This window comes from Drosophila serrata, unplaced genomic scaffold (assembly GCF_035046125.1).
Source record: "Drosophila serrata isolate PLE 108 unplaced genomic scaffold, ASM3504612v1 contig_272, whole genome shotgun sequence".
In the NCBI taxonomy this organism is placed as follows: Eukaryota; Metazoa; Arthropoda; class Insecta; order Diptera; family Drosophilidae; genus Drosophila; species Drosophila serrata.
This window is the reverse complement of record NW_028257170.1, coordinates 11987345-12006179: the sequence shown is the minus strand read 5'-3', so window position 1 is coordinate 12006179 and position 18835 is coordinate 11987345. Positions and strand designations below refer to the sequence as shown.

General features: G+C 43.5%; 3 protein-coding genes across 28 annotated transcripts in view; all 3 read left to right on the top strand.

Annotated features, from left to right (window-relative positions):
- The window catches only part of LOC110189834 (Guanylyl cyclase at 76C), a 39583-nt gene extending 36228 nt beyond the window's left edge, over positions 1–3355 (top strand). For all 26 annotated transcript variants that reach the window (XM_086834531.1, XM_086834538.1, XM_086834530.1 and 23 more), the window contains 3 exons: positions 30–258; positions 329–493; positions 575–3355. In XM_086834531.1, the coding sequence (XP_086690657.1) occupies positions 30–258; positions 329–493; positions 575–2332 (2152 nt within the window). In that variant the 3' untranslated portion in view covers positions 2333–3355. The remainder of the gene's footprint in view (positions 1–29; positions 259–328; positions 494–574) is intronic.
- A 1060-nt stretch (positions 3356–4415) lies between these two features.
- On the top strand, positions 4416–8584 carry Trpml (Transient receptor potential cation channel, mucolipin). The gene is made up of 3 exons (XM_020960640.2): positions 4416–5114; positions 6237–7087; positions 7150–8584. The coding sequence occupies exons 1-3, from the start codon at positions 4731–4733 to the stop codon at positions 7889–7891; spliced, it is 1977 nt and encodes a 658-aa protein (XP_020816299.2). The 5' UTR covers positions 4416–4730; the 3' UTR covers positions 7892–8584.
- Positions 8585–10657: 2073 nt separating this feature from the next.
- Positions 10658–18208, top strand: serp (chitin deacetylase-like protein serp). Its single transcript, XM_020960232.2, has 4 exons — positions 10658–11117; positions 12082–12254; positions 12543–12792; positions 16599–18208. The coding sequence occupies exons 1-4, from the start codon at positions 11063–11065 to the stop codon at positions 17744–17746; spliced, it is 1626 nt and encodes a 541-aa protein (XP_020815891.1). The 5' UTR covers positions 10658–11062; the 3' UTR covers positions 17747–18208.
- The last annotated feature ends 627 nt before the right edge of the window (positions 18209–18835 follow it).

The window sequence follows — 18835 nt, the reverse complement described above, 5'->3', positions numbered from 1 at the left end:
TCAAATCATTTAATATTTGTTTTACACAGTAATCGCTTGAAAAAGATGCGCGGCGGTAAGACCAAAAATATCATGGACCAAATGATGGAAATGATGGAAAAGTACGCCAATAACTTGGAGGACATTGTCAGCGAGCGTACGCGTCTCCTGTGCGAGGAGAAGCTGAAGACGGAGGATCTCCTTCATCGAATGCTGCCGCAATCGGTGGCAGAGAAACTGACCATGGGTCAGGGAGTAGAGCCGGTGTCCTATGATTTGGTAAGCATAATGGATTAGAGAATTAAATTAACTTATTAAAATTAAAATAAATTGTTGTTTTGTTTTCCAGGTTACTATCTATTTTAGCGACATTGTTGGGTTCACAGCAATGTCGGCGGAGAGCACACCGCTGCAAGTGGTGAACTTTTTGAATGATCTCTACACGGTGTTCGACCGCATCATACGCGGCTATGATGTTTATAAGGTGGAGACGATAGGCGATGCCTATATGGTGGTAAGTATAACGACTACTGGATAGTAAAAAAGAAATAGTTATAGGTTTTTATTAACCTCACTGTCTCACTTGTTTCTTTAGGTCTCGGGTTTGCCCATTAAGAATGGGGACCGTCATGCCGGCGAGATAGCATCGATGGCTTTGGAGCTGCTTCAAGCAGTGAAGCAGCACCGCATTGCTCATCGTCCCAACGAGACTTTGAAGCTGCGGATCGGGATGCACACGGGTCCGGTGGTAGCCGGCGTGGTTGGCCTCACAATGCCGAGATACTGTCTATTTGGTGACACGGTCAACACAGCATCGAGGATGGAGAGCAACGGCGAAGCGCTGAAGATCCATATTTCGAATAAGTGCAAGCTGGCGCTGGACAAGCTAGGCGGTGGCTACATAACCGAGAAACGCGGCCTAGTGAACATGAAGGGTAAGGGCGAGGTGATCACTTGGTGGCTTACCGGAGCCAACGAGAACGCGATACAAAAGAAGCCGGTGGACATGATGGACATGCCACCTCCGCTGTTCAGTCGCCCGCGAAAAAGTCCCAAACTGAATCCAGACTCGCGGCACCCCAGCATTCAGGCCATGCACTACTGTGGCACCGGATCACGGCGTCAGAGCAGTGTGCCCAGGCCGGCGGACCTGGAATCCACCTACAGTCTGCAGGGGTCTGTGCGCGACTCGCCACGAATGACCAGCAAAAGGGACCGGGATCGGGAGCGACCCTCCGTCAATGGTCTGGGCTTGGGAGGACACTTTGTGGGCGGAGCACTCCTCGAATCCGCCCAGGCTTCGCTCAGCACACTGAATCATTCCGAAACAAACGAAACGAACTGTGATATGGATGGGGGATTGGGAGGAGGAGTGTCAGGATCAGGATCTGGGTCTGGATCTGGACTAGTTCGTCAACCCAATGCGCTGCACAAGCCATTGGCCATGGTCCGTCCGCACCGGATAATCAGTGCCGCCCAGTTGCCGCAACTGGGCGATCACGAGGATGACTCCACCGCAGAGATGCTGTTGCGCGAATCCCGTTCCCTGGACCCCATGCCCATGCAGCACCTGCGGAAGCGGCACGACAGGGTCAAGCTGCCGCCGTCTAAGCTGTCGAAGAACAATTCGCGATCGCTGGACACCGGCGTATCGCTAATCAGTGGTAATCCCAATGGTGAAGCAGAGACGACGAGTCATGATATGGATATGGAGGATGAGATGTCCGTCAATCCGGTCGATGCCAACGATGGCTACGACGATGAGCTGGGCCTACTTATGCGCCGCGACAACGGACAGCTGCCCACGCTCCGGTATTCGGGCAGTTTTCCAAATGCCCAAGTCAGCATTGTTCCTGCAGGAGGAGGAGGTGGTAGCAGTAGCTCCGGAAGAGCCAACTGTGGCAAGCACCTGAACAACAACTGCAACGGCGGCGTGAACATAGAGGATGATCTGGAATCGCCGCTGCTCCAACGGCAGGCATCGCTATCGGTTCCTCCGGAGGAGATGCTGGCGCACAACAAGCGCTGGCATTCGTTGGAGCACATGGATGGACCCGGTGGTCATGGCGGCAATAGCGTGAGCTACGCGGCCGACATTGAAAACCGCCAACCTGGAGGCAGGGGTCTGGACTTTCTCAGCGGATCATCCTCCAATCCTCAGCACAGAAACAGAGCCGGGGGAAGCAGCAAACTTACCAACTGGATGTCCAACTTTTTCAAGGGCAATGGTGTACGCAGTGGCGAGGCTAGGCGAGTGGGAATCCTGCCCAGCGGTGTGCAGGGAGCACGAACCGGATTCACGGACATGGCGGCGGCGGCATCGGCCACCCGGGATCGTGAGAGTATAGTGTAGAAAATAGCGAGGAAGCAGAGTTATAACTAAAATAATGTAAGAGGAGCGTGTGAACCAGCAAGAGAGCTGGCTAGGAGGAGGAGGTGGTAAAGTTACTCAGGAACCGTGTCGAGCAGGAAACGATCGTCTTTGGCTTATATCTTTGTATTTTATGTAAATGTATTGTAGTTTGTATCGATCGAACGATTTGTGTGTCTGTGTTTGCGATTCTTCCTTCATTTAAAGGCGCAAGGAAGAGGCCTATTCTGAAAGGATTCGCTTTCCCATTGCGCGATTTTATAAATGATTTATGAAACTCCAACTTACCTTATAAAAAAACTCCAAATAGGTCCTGCGATTTGGAAGATATACTATGTATGCAAAAGCTGAAGCGCAAGAAATAAATAACCTAACTCTAAATGCATACACATATGGGAGATATTTGATAACTCTACATGCATACACATATTGGAGAAGCCGAAAAAACCGTCTAGTCACAAGGTCTTCAGACTAGTAATTGTTTTATATAAAATATACACACCCACACATTTAACTGTACGTTTGTAAATGTAACACACACACACACACATATTTATGTATATGACGAAGAAGAATCAAAATCAAATATTTTATGTAAATGAAAACGAAATTTTTGCTTTCAATACAAGCGATGCGCAGCAAATAAAAATATAAAAAGAAAGAAACAAAACAAATTATGCTTAATACAGAAACTAGTTAATTTATATATGTATGTATTGGAAAAGAAAAAAATGAGGGTGGAAAAATGTAATGTATCAATGTGTATCAATGCTAGTATATAATTAGGTGCGCGTGATTGTACGTAATTTTTAAGTCTCTATAACTAAAAGCATCATTTTAATGAATTAATTCACTTTGAACGAGAATTGTGAACAGAGAAGTGCCAGAAAAGGCGCCCGCCCGATGTGTGGTGTTTTTTAGCTGTATGTATGTATGTATGTATATTTTTAAAAGAAAATTTGTTAAATTTGCCATATATAAATACACACCAGAACTATTGAAAAATGTTACACGTCTTTCTTTTACCTTATTGATATGCTTCAGGTTGTGCGATATTTTGTATGTGTGTATATTTTATATCAGCTGACTGATGTCTATTTTATATTTAGAGAACGGTCGAGTAAACGATAAGAATTCAGAGAGTCCTTAAAAAAATCGGCTCATTATTTAAAACATTAATGCTTATCTAATGTAATAATAAATGACCGAAAATAATATTAACTCGATTTGCAGTACAAAGTAAAAGTATTTACGTATTTGAATATTAACTATTTTTTTTTTGTATGGGGAAATTTGTTATAAATTACAAATATTATAAAATCGTTATTTCTCAAAATATTTCATTAGTTCGATATTAAAATTTTTTTCCAATTTAGAACAATATTTTACGTTCCCCTTCACGTACTTCAGAGAATTAATATTTGAAAATTTACTATTTTCCCACAAAAGTCCAGAGCGATGGGCAGATGACTGCAAATTTAGCTGGGCACACTGAAAACGTATTAAAAAGCCTGCGAAAAATAGGACTTTTCTATTTTAGTATATTTTTTGGTACTTTTCTTGGCGATGGTATATTCTCACACTGTCGATGGTGGAAAACAAAGCAAAGCAGTGTTTCCAGGTTTTAACCACCCGTGTCACATTGATCCTGTATAATATACAGATTAAACAGGATATATTTAAAAAGGAATGCTGAGAATAAAGTTATTATTGATTAATTTAATGAAACATATGGCCAGATTCGGTCGGAAAACAGCACATTTTGAAAATTAAAAATTAATTATATAAATTAAATTAGATATAGTGGAAAAATCGCTTAAGTAACATCGATTGTGGCCATTTTGTTTTGATCCGATATATACTTTTGTATCTTTGAAATACAAATTCAGAATATCTGTTGCTTTCTCAAATTGTTAACGTTTTTCCACCTAATAATATTGGAAAGATTCACGGCTTGGCTTTGTATCTTTGAGATACAAATTAAGTCCGCGAATATACCCCCAAAATGTGCAAATAAAACGACAAAAACCATCCCGCAAGTGGATATGAGCTAGTTGCACCCCTTATAAGCTGTTCCATTTTCAAATACGCCAGATCTAGCTTGAAACAAGCTAAACTGGCAACAGTGTTATCGTATTTCTTTGGAAAACAAAGCAATTATCGTATCTTTTCGCGTTTTGGTCATTGTTTAATTTAATTTCACTGACTAGAGTCGCGCCATAACCGCTAATTATATTTATATTTATACCCCCTCCCCGATTGCTTGTTGCGCCTGTGCGGATTTTTCTTTTGCATGTTGAGCGACAGCGCAAAAGAAAGTTTGCACGGAGAACAACAACGCAGGTAATTTGACCTCGCGACGAAGGAGGAGCACATCGAGATGCAGAACTACGGCTCCGGGGCGGCGGCGGCGGCAGCAGCAGCGGCTCCGGCCGTAAAACGCCGTACCGACAGCTACGAGGCTGCCCAGCACCACCCGCAGTCGCCAGAGAGCGACGAGGAGTACGTAAACACAAGGGTTTTGCGGCGGCAGGTGCAGCTGCAGTCCACTCCGGTGGCCCCCGTGGTGCCCATGCCCATGCCTATGCCCAACACTAGTGCCCCCTCTTCCGTGGAAGGTCATGTGGAGCAGCCGGAGTTCCCAGGTTCTTCAGCCGCATCATACCAAGAAGAACGGATGCGCCGGAAGCTGCAGTTCTTCTTCATGAATCCCATCGAGAAGTGGCAGGCCAAGCGGAAGTTTCCGTACAAGTTCGTGGTGCAGGTGGGTTCTCCGAGAGATCGGATTTCTTCGATTCGCATCTGTTAATTGCTGTCGCGTGATCCCGCTTCCACGATGCGGGGTTTGGGGGCGGACCTCTCGGGTGACACATCATCCCGCAAACTTAACCACCGGGCTCAATTTACAAACTCGCTTAATCAAGCTGCTCCAAGCCCCATTGTTTGTTTAATTCTTAAATGTAAAGTGTGTACATAGATACGAAGAGGTGAGGCTCTTCCATTTAGTGCACAGCCAACCCACTTTTTATTACAGTGTGGGCTCGCTAGAGTGAACTAATGCATCTAAAAAGCGATTTAAGTCAAAAAGGGTATTATAACAACTCGATGGCGATAGGAGATTTGTAGAACGGACCGCAGGACGCAACTTTAAGCTGTTGGGATACTTAAAAAACGTAAAAAACGCCGAGTTAATAGAAGATAGAGCAACTGACAACATTTTAACAAGGGGCTCTCAGTTTAAGTTCATTTCCAAATTTTGCCTCGCCTACTGGAAACCTTCTTCATTAAGAAAATCTCCTAATAATGATCCGTATTTCTTCTATAAACGGTGTTCACCTTTGGGTTGCTTACTGTATTTTCCGTGCATTGTTAAGCCTTTTCCGTTCTTATCAATACGTTATCTATAAGGTCTAACTATAGTTAGGCAGAGTACGTAATAAACCCGAGGAAATTTCGCGTACTTATTAGCCAGACACTGCGTGTGGGCGCCCTCGTACAAAATTTTAAGTTATTTAACAGTATGACATAGGCCAGCTTCTAGGGGATTTTTTAGGCATGATTAATTCGAAAATGGGTTGGGCTCCCAAATTTGATATGAAAAATTCCCACAACTAAACATGATTGGCCCGTAATGATGGTAGATGTGCCGAAGATAAATATTAAATTATAACACTTGACGCATGCCCTAGCACAGCATAGGTCCGTATTTATTTATAGATAATCTTTCTAGATCAGTGATTGTCCTCCTTTACGGTATGTTGACTGACGCACAGACTCGTTTGCGACCAAATAAATAGGGGGACAACCTAAATTAAATGAAAATTAAATTAAAATATGCTATTCCATATATTAATGAAATTTAACAACTTTCACTTATCACTTACAGATTGTAAAGATCTTTTTGGTGACGATGCAGCTGTGCCTTTTCGCTCACTCGCGCTATAATCACATTAACTATACGGGTGATAACCGATTTGCCTTCTCGCACCTCTTCCTGCGGGGCTGGGATTCGTCCCGCGAGGTAGAGAGCTATCCGCCGGCGGTAGGTCCCTTCGCTCTCTACCTGAAATCGGAATTCTTCGATACCGTGCAGTATGCTGTCGATGGGTATGGTAATGTTAGCCGATCGATAGGACCGTATGACTACCCAACGCCCAACAACACGATGCCGCCCCTGAAGCTGTGTCTGCAGAATTATCGGGAGGGCACTATATTCGGGTTCAACGAGTCGTACATCTTTGATCCGCATATCGATGAAGTGTGCGAATCTCTGCCTCCGAACGTTACCTCAATTGGGGTGGAGAATTATCTACGGCAGCGCGGCGTGGAGGTCAATTTCGCATCGCTCGTCTCCGCTCAGTTGACGTTCAAGATTAAGACAGTGAATTTCAAGGCTAACGGTGGACCACTCTCAGCTCCGGATTGCTTTCGGTTCGACATAGCCATAATGTTCAATAACCGAGACCATGATGGTCAGATGCTGCTCTCGCTGGATGCGGAGGCGACGCGATTAAAATGCCATGGCGCCACCGATTTCATTTCGGAGGCGAACTTTGATTCCATGCTGCGCAGCGTCCTCAATATATTTGTCCTACTAACCTGCGCACTGTCCTTTGCGCTCTGTACACGAGCCTTGTGGAGAGCTTATCTACTGAGATGTACAACCGTCAACTTCTTCCGGTCGCATTTCGGCAAGGAGCTGAGCTTCGATGGTCGCCTTGAGTTTGTGAACTTTTGGTAAGATGAGACTGCATTAAGTAAATCAAAACAATATCGCTAATACTGGATCTGTATACTAGGTACATCATGATCATTTTCAACGACGTCCTCCTGATCATTGGATCCGCTTTGAAAGAGCAGATCGAGGGAAGGTACATGGTGGTAGACCAATGGGATACCTGTTCGCTCTTCCTGGGCATCGGTAATCTACTGGTTTGGTTTGGAGTATTGCGCTACCTGGGCTTCTTTAAAACCTACAATGTCGTGATACTGACGCTGAAGAAGGCGGCACCTAAGATTCTGAGATTCCTTATCGCTGCCCTGTTGATCTACGCTGGATTCGTTTTCTGCGGCTGGCTGATTCTGGGACCATACCATATGAAGTTTCGTTCGTTGGCCACGACGTCGGAATGTTTGTTCGCCCTCATCAACGGCGACGATATGTTCGCCACCTTCGCCACACTGTCCAGCAAGGCCACCTGGCTCTGGTGGTTCTGCCAGATATACTTGTACTCGTTCATATCTCTGTACATTTACGTGGTGCTGTCGCTGTTCATTGCAGTTATCATGGATGCCTACGACACCATTAAGGCGTATTACAAGGACGGCTTTCCCACCACCGACTTAAAGGCGTTTGTTGGCACCCGCACGGCGGAGGATATTAGTTCCGGGGTCTTTATGACCGACCTGGATGACTTTGATCAAACCAGCTTCGTCGATGTCATGAGGAACATTTGCTGCTGCTGTCGACGCTGCAGGCCTGAGCAGGATCCGGTCCAGGCCAATAGCGGCTACACCAGCCTCTCAAGTATTATGAAGTAATTGGTTAACTACAGGTCGTTCTGTTTTTGTTTTGTTTTTCGTCAGCTTTATGTGTGTGTAGTCGTCGAACATGTTGTTAGCTTTTTTGTATTAATGTTTGTTAGTTTGCCAAAGCACGTGAACCGAGCAACCCCACAGTGGACGTATGTACGTACCTATGAGAAATTCCAAAAGCAGCTGCTTAGATCACAACAATTCGCGGGCTTTTGCCGCTTTTCACTTTCACATTGTTTATATTGCGCCTTGAATTGACTACCTAATTCATCAATGCTTTGATAAATATACGGAAAATATTACATTCTGGGAAAGTGAGAGCCGGAAAATGCTTGGAAGACCAGAGAATTGCGCCTGAAAAGATGGCCAGCATTTGTGACGAAAGATATTAAGTGTGTGATATAAGGCGGGAGCAGAATCAGAGAACAATAGAACTTATAATAGGGAAGATATATGTATATATTTTGCCAGGGAAATCTATCAAGATCTTCCATGAAATCAAATGCATCCGAAACGAGTTGACGTACAAATCTTAACTATGAGTCAGTCACAGCAAGTAAATGTATAAAATATTGATACAGAAGAAGCCTTAGCCTAGAATACGTTAGGTGAATTTATTTTATGTGTACAATTAAAAGTTTGTATGAATATAACCAAAAAACCGCAAAACCAATAAACTGTTTATAGAAATCAAATAAATCAACAAAGAATTTTACATTCTCATTGAAACAATGCTGGGTATACATTATTTTATTTCTTATTTATATTGTTATTTATATTATATTATATTTTATACACAAAAAGACAATTGAAATAAATACATCCACTTCAAGTGTTTCCTGCTTCACACTGTGCTTCTTGAAGCAACGGCCATGATCTTTTGTCTCGAAGAATTAGTACCTTATACAATGGTATTTTGATGAAACTTTTCAACTTTTAGCACTTAAATTAATTTTAGTTTAACAAGAAAGTGAACCCGATAAAGTCGAGTTTCGAGTTTGTGGATTAATCTAAAAACAGACAGGAAGAAATGGTTAAATCGACTCGGCTGGGACCGGAGACACCTCCCTCTACCTATTACATATGTAATCTCACATCTCTCAATATCTATCGATTGGCATTAATTTATATATAATAAACAACAAAAAATATGATATCAAAAGCATTTCCCTTTCCTTGAATGAACACGTATACTCTCTATAAAAAGGGAAAGGAACTAAAGTTAGTGGTTCCCCAATAATTGCAAATTTATTAATTTACCCCATTCGTTTTTTTGCGGTTTTTAGCATGAATTTCATCAAAAATTTTGCAAGAATCCGCCGAAACGAGCTGATCACATTTTAATGAAGTGGAAAACTGGTTCTCCAATTGACGTAAATTTCGTCAGGCAGATGTTGTGCGTTTGCGTTGAAGCGGAAACTGTTCAAGCCAAAGACTTATTTTACTTAATCTTAATTGGAAATTCAAGCCGAGAGCCCAGGCCAGAAGCAAGAAGCAGTTGGCAGGCAGCCTTACTCCTCTATGCAAATGTCAAGAGTGGCAAAAAATAGACAATGACAACTCAGAAAGGTCTCTCGTCCAACGGCAAAGCACTTTGGCACACTTTAGAGCTGAAGCCACAACTGAAGCCGGTGGACTGGCCAAAAAAGCAGAAAAACGCTCAAGTTGGCGGCAGTTCGTCACGCCTTAAGACGCCTCTCTGTCAGTTAGCAGTCGTCGCGCCACGGCGTATCACTCTGTGGGCCATAAATGGCTTTAATTTGGCTTTAAAATGATCAAGGTCGAGCCGGAAAAAAATAACAGCTTTTAAATTGGAACGATCAGACGTCAGGGGGGCGCTACTTAGCCATCAAAATAAAATGGGAAAGATGTATCTTTCCTTCGGTGTTTCTGTTTCGAACCGAACATGGGATACTCTGTTAATTGTTTTATCTAATAAATTATTATGTTTGTATATGTTTACAGAGTTCAATATAGTATATATCTGAAACAGAAAATATTTCAAATTAAATACTGGGTTTAATAAGACTTTTGTATTCAATTATTTTTATCCAATTTATTTAAATAAATTGAAAAATTTACTTTCCAATTTGTTTTAGTATCGTGTAAGAGAATATAAAATCGATAGACTCGGTGCTGCGCTGATCAAGTCTTTAACTTTCATTTATAAACTTGCTTTAAATTATTAATTAAATTAGTTAAGTTAAATTAAAGAAAAAAGACTTCTCTTGAGTCTGCTTAAGATTAAACTACCTATTATTTGATATTAATCATACGCACTGTTGCAGCATGCAGAGAAGGTTGTCAAACAATGGGTGTACCCTCAACTTGAAAGATTCCCAAATAAAAAGCCAACTCAAAAGCGCATAACCATGGTATGCAGGTATGTATTATGTATGTATAATTAAAAATACATTTTTTACGACTGTGTGGGCACGCCCAGACAGAGTGTTAGACTGGCATACATCCAACACTCGAGTCCCAGGCTGTGGGCGGCAGTAGAGAGGCTCCGCAAACCTTCTGGATTATTACACCCGCGATATAATGGCAAAGAATCTCATTTGCAAAATGGATATAGTTAAACTTTTCACTATTAATTCCGGTATTCCGGTAGCCTTTCTCATCTGGCAGTCTTCATTATTCCAATAAGTGCCGATCTTTGCTCCTCTCTTCTTTCCGGCTACGATCCGGTCACGATTTCGAGCCAGAGCCAGAGCCAGAGCCAGAGCCAAAGCCAAAGACTTGTGCAACCAAGCCAAAAGCCGGGCTAGGCAGTGGACCAGTGATCGGGGATCAGAGCGATCGGTGGATCAGCGCTCTGCGGGAGCTTTTCTCGCGGCCGCGTGGATCGCATTCGGGGTTACCCCTGGCGGCGGAAAGCTTTCAAAACTCACCACAGGCGCTCGAAAGAGCCGTCGCCGCCGCCGTGTAATAAAAGAAGCAAGTCTGACTTCGTCTGGGGCTTTGGTGTCAGAGAGGGGTTCGAGAAATTGTGCGCGGCTTCGTAGCAAACAGTGTAAATGGAGCTTTGATAGCGATCGGAAGGACAAAACTAGCTCTCCGTTGTCCAACGTCAAACGTCAAGTGTTTCTTTCCAAAGACAGTGTGTTGCCAAAAAAAGAAAAACAGAGACTTAAAGCGGTGAATATACTAAACAGATCCCGTGTCGATCCTACGATGGCGAAACTATTTGTGGTTTTCGCCGTTCTGGCTTTGGCGGCCTTTAACGAAGGTAAGGTCTTCCTCCACAGCAAACGTATACTTCATGCCTCTTGGCATAGTTTTAGCTTAAGTTTTAATTATGGAGCCTGCAATTTGCATTTGGCTGGCGGAAGTTGTCAAGACATCAATTAAAACTCCACTCGTTCGGCCTTCAGACGAATAAAAAATAACAAAGAAATAAAAGCGAAATAAGGTAGCAAAAAACAAAGAGGAAAATCAAAACGAAATTGAAAAGCCGTTTTCGAGGCATGAATGCGTTGCGGTAACCTTGGTTATGCAAAAAAAGGACGAGCCAGGTGCAACTAGCTGAGGAAACAACTTTCATTTTAAAAGGGAGAAGTACCCGTACGAGTACGGCTTGAATACCTTGAGCCGAAGAGAAACCCCATTCCGGTTGACATTTGAGTGCCGTGAATGCAGTTTTCTGATCCAATCCGATTCGATCCGATGCCGCGACTTGACTTTGACAGGCCATCGATCATGATTAGTCTCAACATAAATACTGTCCCGTTGCTGACGCTGTCACTCGACGGTTATGCAAATATGGCAACTCCCTCGACAACGGGCACCGAATCTCCAATTGAAAGCTAGATGCTGGCCATTAGCTGTCCGCTGTTGCCAACGAGATGCAAAATGTCAAAGTTATAGCGCGCAGGCGCAACGAGTTTCGGAATGCTATCTGTGTTTCGCATGCCGCCGTGTATATATTTCTGTTTCTGCTCGGTTCTCTGGTGACATCGTATTTCATAATGGCAAACGTGTTTTCCTCGGCCAGCACAACCAGCCCGACCGCATGCCATGTCCACGAGCATATGCACCAATATAGCCGCACAGATCCGCGCGTATCTGTGCTTTTGTAAGCCGGAAGTGCCAGCCGTGGCGACATGGACCCAACCCACATTTGCTGTGAAAATTCTTCCGGTTTTGCAACAGCTAGCTGCAACTGAACCATTTCTTTCCATTCGGTTTTGCAGCCAATGCCAGCGACCCGCTGCTGCGATACAAGCGACAGGCCACCACCGAGGAGGCCAAGAAGGAGGAGTCCTTCGAGAAGGAGCTCTGCAAGGACAAGGACGCCGGCGAATGGTTCCGCCTGGTGGCCGGCGAAGGCGACAACTGTCGCGATGTCATCCAGTGTACCTCATCGGTGAGCTAACCTTTTAGTTATTATTATAATGTATCTAATTAGGCAAATCTAACTTGATTAAATACGAGACTGCATTAAATTCAAAGTCTTGTAATTAGTGAAGTATAAAAGCATTTAACAACACTAATCACATGCAAATGGTAGCTTATTTCTAAAGGGTTTAAACATTTATAATATATAAAATATAGCATATAGTTCCAAAATGCTTTAATTTGCAAATTTACAATATATAACAAATAAATATGTAGTCTTAACCCGTCAATTCCGTTTTCTCTGCAATTTCGATAGGGCCTGCAAGCCATTCGTTGCCCTGCCGGTCTGTACTTCGACATTGAGAAGCAGACTTGCGACTGGAAGGAGTCGGTGAAGAACTGCAAGTCCAAGAACAAGGAGCGTCGTGTGAAGCCTCTGCTCCACACGGACGAGCCCTTGTGCCAGGATGGCTTCCTCGCCTGCGGCGATGGAAACTGCATTGAGCGCGGTCTTTTCTGCAATGGTGATAAGGATTGCTCAGACGGATCCGACGAGAACACCTGTGGTAAGTGCACTTATTGCTAATTAATTAATTACTTAAAATTATAAAAGTCAACATTAAAACTTAAGCTTAGCCCGACCCCTCATTATTAGTGCTTTATTTAGGTCTAGAAGGAACGATTTAAATGATTTGAACAAAAAAACCTTTTAATAAAAATAATAGGAATAGGGGTAGCAAAACCGCAGCGCAAAAGTTATATAATTCAATTATTTTATTTATAGATATTAGTCATATTGAAGTCAGTTTGGGTGTAATGAATGTCATAAACATCTGTCAAGTCACGCTTGATAAATGCCATCTCACCGCAACCTAAATTTAAGTAAATTAAAATCATTAAGTGACTTTAAGACAACTATTACCAGCAGGGATAAACCCAGTGGAATTACCACAAATAATTTATGATAAAGCCGAACTCAAAATATAAGCACAATGATCCACTCTTTCAACTTTTGTGGAGCACTTTTCCATTACATTTGACATTTGACAACAATGATTCACAGTGATTCAGCACGAATCGTGTACAGAAGTAAGCCGCCGCCGATTGTTGCACATAGGATTGGCTTTTCCAAAAGCCCGCGGCCAAGTGTCATTACTCCATCAGCGGTAAACCCATAAGTCTTCGAGTGGCTCAAAGGTTTATAGACAGGCCTAAATGGTACTGGGTATGACGTTGATTTTATCATCAGGGCTTAATATGAATCAATTATTTGGTGTTCATATTATAAAATAGAAATCGAAATTAGTTTGGTATTCGTTTAAATTCTCCAAAGTGATATTTAACTTAACTGACGGTCAAATTTAAATATTAAACTTATTTGAAACAGTTTTGTGTGTATAATAAGGAATCCCCCGTTTCATTGATTTAATGATCCCAAAACTTGGCAATTATTTCTTATTAAAATCAAGCCGAACCGAACAGGAATAACCTTTTATGTATATTTAAAGAGGTAATCAGAATCATACGTTTCTCACCGTGTGGGTGTACCCAATACCTGATGTGGCACTGTTTATCTTTGGCCGAGCGCCAATTCAAATTTCTTTCAGTTATTCCAGTCGCACCTTAAAACCGGCTTGCGGCATTTAAGACACTCCGAACTCCGAGTTTGGCTCTCGAAAACTCTGACAATAAGACACACAAGTGTCTCTGCTTCTTTTGTTTGACTTTTCGGAGGGGCTTTGGGGATTCCAATGGCGCCTACGTGCAACGGACCCGAGTCCGTTGTTGCACAGACACAGACCGGTTCCGTAGAGCCCTTAGAGCCCGGAGTCAACTCGATGCGACTCCGAGCCGAACCCCATTCTCCGGGGATCGGATCTCGGCTTTCGGGTGGAAATGTCAAGTGTGAAATCGAATCAAAATGTCAGACACTACACGCAGCCAGCTCAGTGGTGGCACTAAAGGAGAGATAAAGCATGTGGAAAAATATTAAACCATTAATTAACAACATCGTAAGAGCGCTAACCTTGGACTTAATAGAAATCAAATCGAAGCAAAACAAAATGCCTCTCCATAGGTGGTTCATAGTCGATTCATGTGTAAATTAGCCTTACATAAGCGGCTTAAAAGACCATTCGCTGTGTTTGCATTGTGTATTTTTAGCAATTGCAAAGCCGCAAAAAAGTGAGCCAAAAGCAGGGTAGAAATAAACAGAGTCATACAAAAAATACAAAATAATAATAATAACAATAATAACACCAAATGGGGGGAACAGCAGCCCGCGTAAAAACCGCAACTAATTTATAATAATGCTAATAACTAACACAAGCGGTTAGTACTTACTCGGCAATTTAAGTACAAATCTGCGCTCATAATTCACCGACATTTCCCAAGAGGCCGGCGCCTTAACTGGCTAATTAAATGCCAAATAAATCAAGCCATCAGACCTCTTCTATAACCTCGCTTCTGGTAGATCCCAGCTGTGATTTTGCGATTTACGATCCGCGATCCGCGCCTCGCGATTGCCAATCACAATGGTTAAATGCGAAAATTTGCACTTCTGCCTGGGGCAGCGGCAACTCTTGAAATGCTCAGCGGAGCATTAAGCATCATGATCGTAAACAATTGAATAACACCAGCCCAAGTTTAGCCCACTTAATGCAGGGCAAACAAGGAAGCGCACGTCTCCGGGAGCCAAAGTAAATGGCAGGTGATTTGAAAAGGCGATTAAATGGTCATACATCGTAGTTTTCGATGGCAGCGACAAAGTAATGAGGAAGGTACCGAAAGTGTTGGTAACCAGAGCAGGATTTTCATTGGGCAATGTCTCTAAAAAACTCATAATATCGTATATTAACTTGCGAAAGAATGTTACGGTTACAAATATATATTTCGACTTGAATTCTTACTCCTTAAAGATAGAAAAATCATAGATAATGCATAACAATAATTAAAAATCTGTTGACAGACTGAAAATAATTTAATTAGCTATTTAATGATTAATATTTCACAGACAAATTTATGACATTTGACTACCAATTAACCTTATGAGTTCCCAGAAATAAGACTAGATCCCACAACATTGGCAAATAAACAAAATTCCCCGCAATTATTTATCACCTGTTGTCGTCGGTCTGACTTCATCAACCGAGAATAGTCCAAGAGGCTATCTCCTCTTCGGTGGCTTACATATTTGTATCCCCAACACACAGAAAATAAATAAACGGCCAAAAAGCAGATCGAGCCCTGCAAAATAAATAATGCCAGGAATCTGGAAAGCAGTGAATGGCGACCGAACACTCAACCGGTTCGGGATGACATAACACTCGGCTTTAGCGACAGATTATTGGCAAATAAATGTGTGTATAAAAAAGGAGAAAGAAAGCGGAGACAAGACACAAAAAGGTCAACAAAAAGACAAGCGAGCCGGCAAAAAATTCAACAACTTGTGCCCGACAAAACACTTTGTCCGCCATTTCACTTTGGCCAAAACCAAATGCCAAATGAGAGACGGGAAATATAATTACGGCAGATTTCTTTGAAAACTTTCGCAATTGATCGCCGGCAAGTGCAAGGCTTACCAATTTTACTGCGGCCAAAGCAAACAGCCATCATTTGCATATGGCCGATAAATGAATGGCCAACACCTCGTTGCTTTGGAGGGACCTGGGCGGCTTCTCAGGTGGCTAATAGGCGAACGCTCCCTGCATTTCCAAGCAGGCTCGCTTGATTAACAACAATTGAAAATTGCTCAAAACAAAATGCCGAGAAAACACCAATAGCAAATCCAACGAAAATCCAAGATAATAATGAAGGAAAAATATATAGATACATATATACATAAAAAACTGACTTGTAGATTGTGTAGACATTTTCCATTCACTTTGCGTTTCGGTTTTCCCACCTCTCTTGATTGCTTTTCCAGATCGTGTCGGTTCATTGAACTAACCCCTTCGTTTTTCCCCTCGCCCAAAGTTCCACTGTACAGTTAGCTAATTGTTTAAATATTTATATGAAAAGTTGAGTGAACTTTTGCCGGCTAATCGAACGAACGCAGGCAGAATACAAATCATCAATAATAAATAAAGGCGAGGCAGGTCCCGGTGTAAGCCATGGATTTTATCGGAAAAGCTGCCAGACATGGGTTAAATTTACAGTGTCTCCGAGACATAAGAACGAACTAACCATTGGACATATTAAATATAGGCTTTCAAGATTCGAATTATGTATGATTACGCAGAATAGATATCAGTTTGATTTACCTATAATATTTACTTTGTATCTGCATATTTTCTTTACTTCGCTGTAGTCCGTAGACTTTCTAAGATTTCCTAACCCTAAATCCCTATTTTCTATGTTTTTCCCCTCACAGATATTGACAACGATCCCAATCGCGCCCCGCCCTGCGATCCCGCCGTGTGCGTCCTGCCTGACTGTTTCTGCTCGGAGGACGGCACTGCCATTCCCGGCGACCTGCCAGCCAAGGATGTGCCCATGATGATCACCATCACCTTCGACGACGCCATCAACAACAACAACATTGAGCTGTACAAGGAGATGTTCAAGAACCGCAAGAACCCCAACGGGTGCGACATCAAGGCCACCTACTTCATCTCCCACAAGTACACCAACTACTCGGCGGTGCAGGAGACGGCCCGCAAGGGTCACGAGATCGCCGTGCACTCGATCACGCACAACGACGAGGAGCGCTTCTGGTCGAACGCCACCGTCGACGACTGGGCCAAGGAGATGGCCGGCATGAGGATCATCACCGAGAAGTACGCCAACATCACGGACAACTCGGTGGTGGGTGTGCGCGCACCCTACTTGCGGGTGGGTGGCAACAACCAGTTCACCATGATGGAGGAGCAGGCCTTCCTGTACGATTCCACCATCACTGCTCCGCTGTCGAATCCCCCACTGTGGCCCTACACCATGTACTTCCGCATGCCCCACCGCTGCCACGGCAACCTGCAGAGCTGCCCCACGCGCTCCCACGCCGTCTGGGAGATGGTGATGAACGAGCTGGATCGTCGCGAGGACCCCGCCAATGACGAGTACCTGCCCGGCTGCGCCATGGTGGACTCCTGCTCGAACATCCTGACCGGTGACCAGTTCTACAACTTCCTGAACCACAACTTCGACCGCCACTACGACCAGAACCGTGCCCCCCTGGGCCTGTACTTCCACGCCGCCTGGCTGAAGAACAACCCCGAGTTCCTCGACGCCTTCCTGTACTGGATCGACGAGATCCTGGCCAACCACAACGACGTCTACTTCGTGACCATGACGCAGGTGATCCAGTGGATGCAGAACCCGCGCACCATCAGCGAGGTGAAGAACTTCGAGCCCTGGAGGGAGAAGTGCGTGGTCGAGGGCAAGCCCGCCTGCTGGGTGCCCAACACCTGCAAGCTCACCTCCAAGGAGGTTCCCGGGGAGACCATCAACCTGCAGACCTGCGTGCGGTGCCCCAATAACTACCCATGGGTCAACGATCCCACTGGCGATGGTTTCTTCTAAGTCAGCGGTTAGCCCCCCACCCAAGCTCACACCCAATCCCTCAGCCCCAGCCCCAGCCCCCAGTCTCAGTCTCAGTCTCAGCCACACCTCTCACCAAACTGCCAGGTCTAATCCGACACAACCAATCGATCGATCGACTATCGATCCGCAAATCTGAATTTTCTGCAAGACTTGGACGAGTATACTTTTTTGACTGACTTCGGGACGCCAGGATATGACCATCGTCCCATCGGCAAGTCCTTGCTGTGTTACGGCTACGTTAATTTACAACATGAAAATTCGAAAAGAAACCCACAGAAGATTTTCAAAACTGCAAGCCACAACATCCACACTTGTGTTTACGCTCTTTTTGTAGTTTTACGTTAACTTGTATGTGTATATTTAAATGATAAAAACGAAAAAATAAAAACGAAAAACCACAAAAAATTTGAAAAAAATATCAAAATCAAAAAACAAAACAAATAATGGATTTCTGAATCGCTCCTCCTTTGTTCCAGCCAAAAACAATGCACAAAGGCATAAAGCTATTATCTACTTGGCCAGCAGCCGAAATATGATTTCCAAGAAAGCAAATAAAAAAGCAAAAGAGAGAAACGTACAGCCCCAAATTTGTATGCTATCTACCCACTGACTTACTAACCAGTTATTCATTATTCGACGGTAAAAAATAAGACACGAATTTGAATAACAATAACGCGTTTTTGGTGTTCAGTTTCGATTTCAGTTGAAGCCCCGGCCGCCGTGTGCATTTCATATGTAAATTTCGCCCATGCCGAGACTGGTTTCTTTCTTTGGCCACCTAGCACCGATCCGGTCTAGAATTAGATATATTAGTCTATATTATACGGACCCAAAGGCAATATAAAAGGCATCGAGATTTTATAATTTGTATGCGCACAAATCAATGCAGAGGCAGTTTGGGCTCTTGATATCGCCGTGGAGATGGCAAAACAGGTTCTTCTTGGGCTTGGTTTTTTGTTGTTTTGGATCCGATCGGATCGATTCGATTTGGTTCGGCCTGACTGGGCCCCGAGCTCTTTGCGCAATCCCAAACAAATCGCAAAAAGCTGCTAATTAATTTTAAGCATT

Excerpts from the sequence above, each read along its gene's own strand:
- Trpml (XM_020960640.2), top strand. The coding sequence starts at position 4,731 with ATGCAGAACTACGGCTCCGGGGCGGCGGCGGCGGCAGCAGCAGCGGCT. Across the intron at positions 5,115-6,236 it reads CGTACAAGTTCGTGGTGCAG|ATTGTAAAGATCTTTTTGGT; the intron begins GTGGGTTCTCCG and ends TATCACTTACAG. Across the intron at positions 7,088-7,149 it reads CTTGAGTTTGTGAACTTTTG|GTACATCATGATCATTTTCA; the intron begins GTAAGATGAGAC and ends TCTGTATACTAG.
- serp (XM_020960232.2), top strand. The coding sequence starts at position 11,063 with ATGGCGAAACTATTTGTGGTTTTCGCCGTTCTGGCTTTGGCGGCCTTT. Across the intron at positions 12,255-12,542 it reads TCATCCAGTGTACCTCATCG|GGCCTGCAAGCCATTCGTTG; the intron begins GTGAGCTAACCT and ends CAATTTCGATAG. Across the intron at positions 12,793-16,598 it reads ATCCGACGAGAACACCTGTG|ATATTGACAACGATCCCAAT; the intron begins GTAAGTGCACTT and ends TTCCCCTCACAG.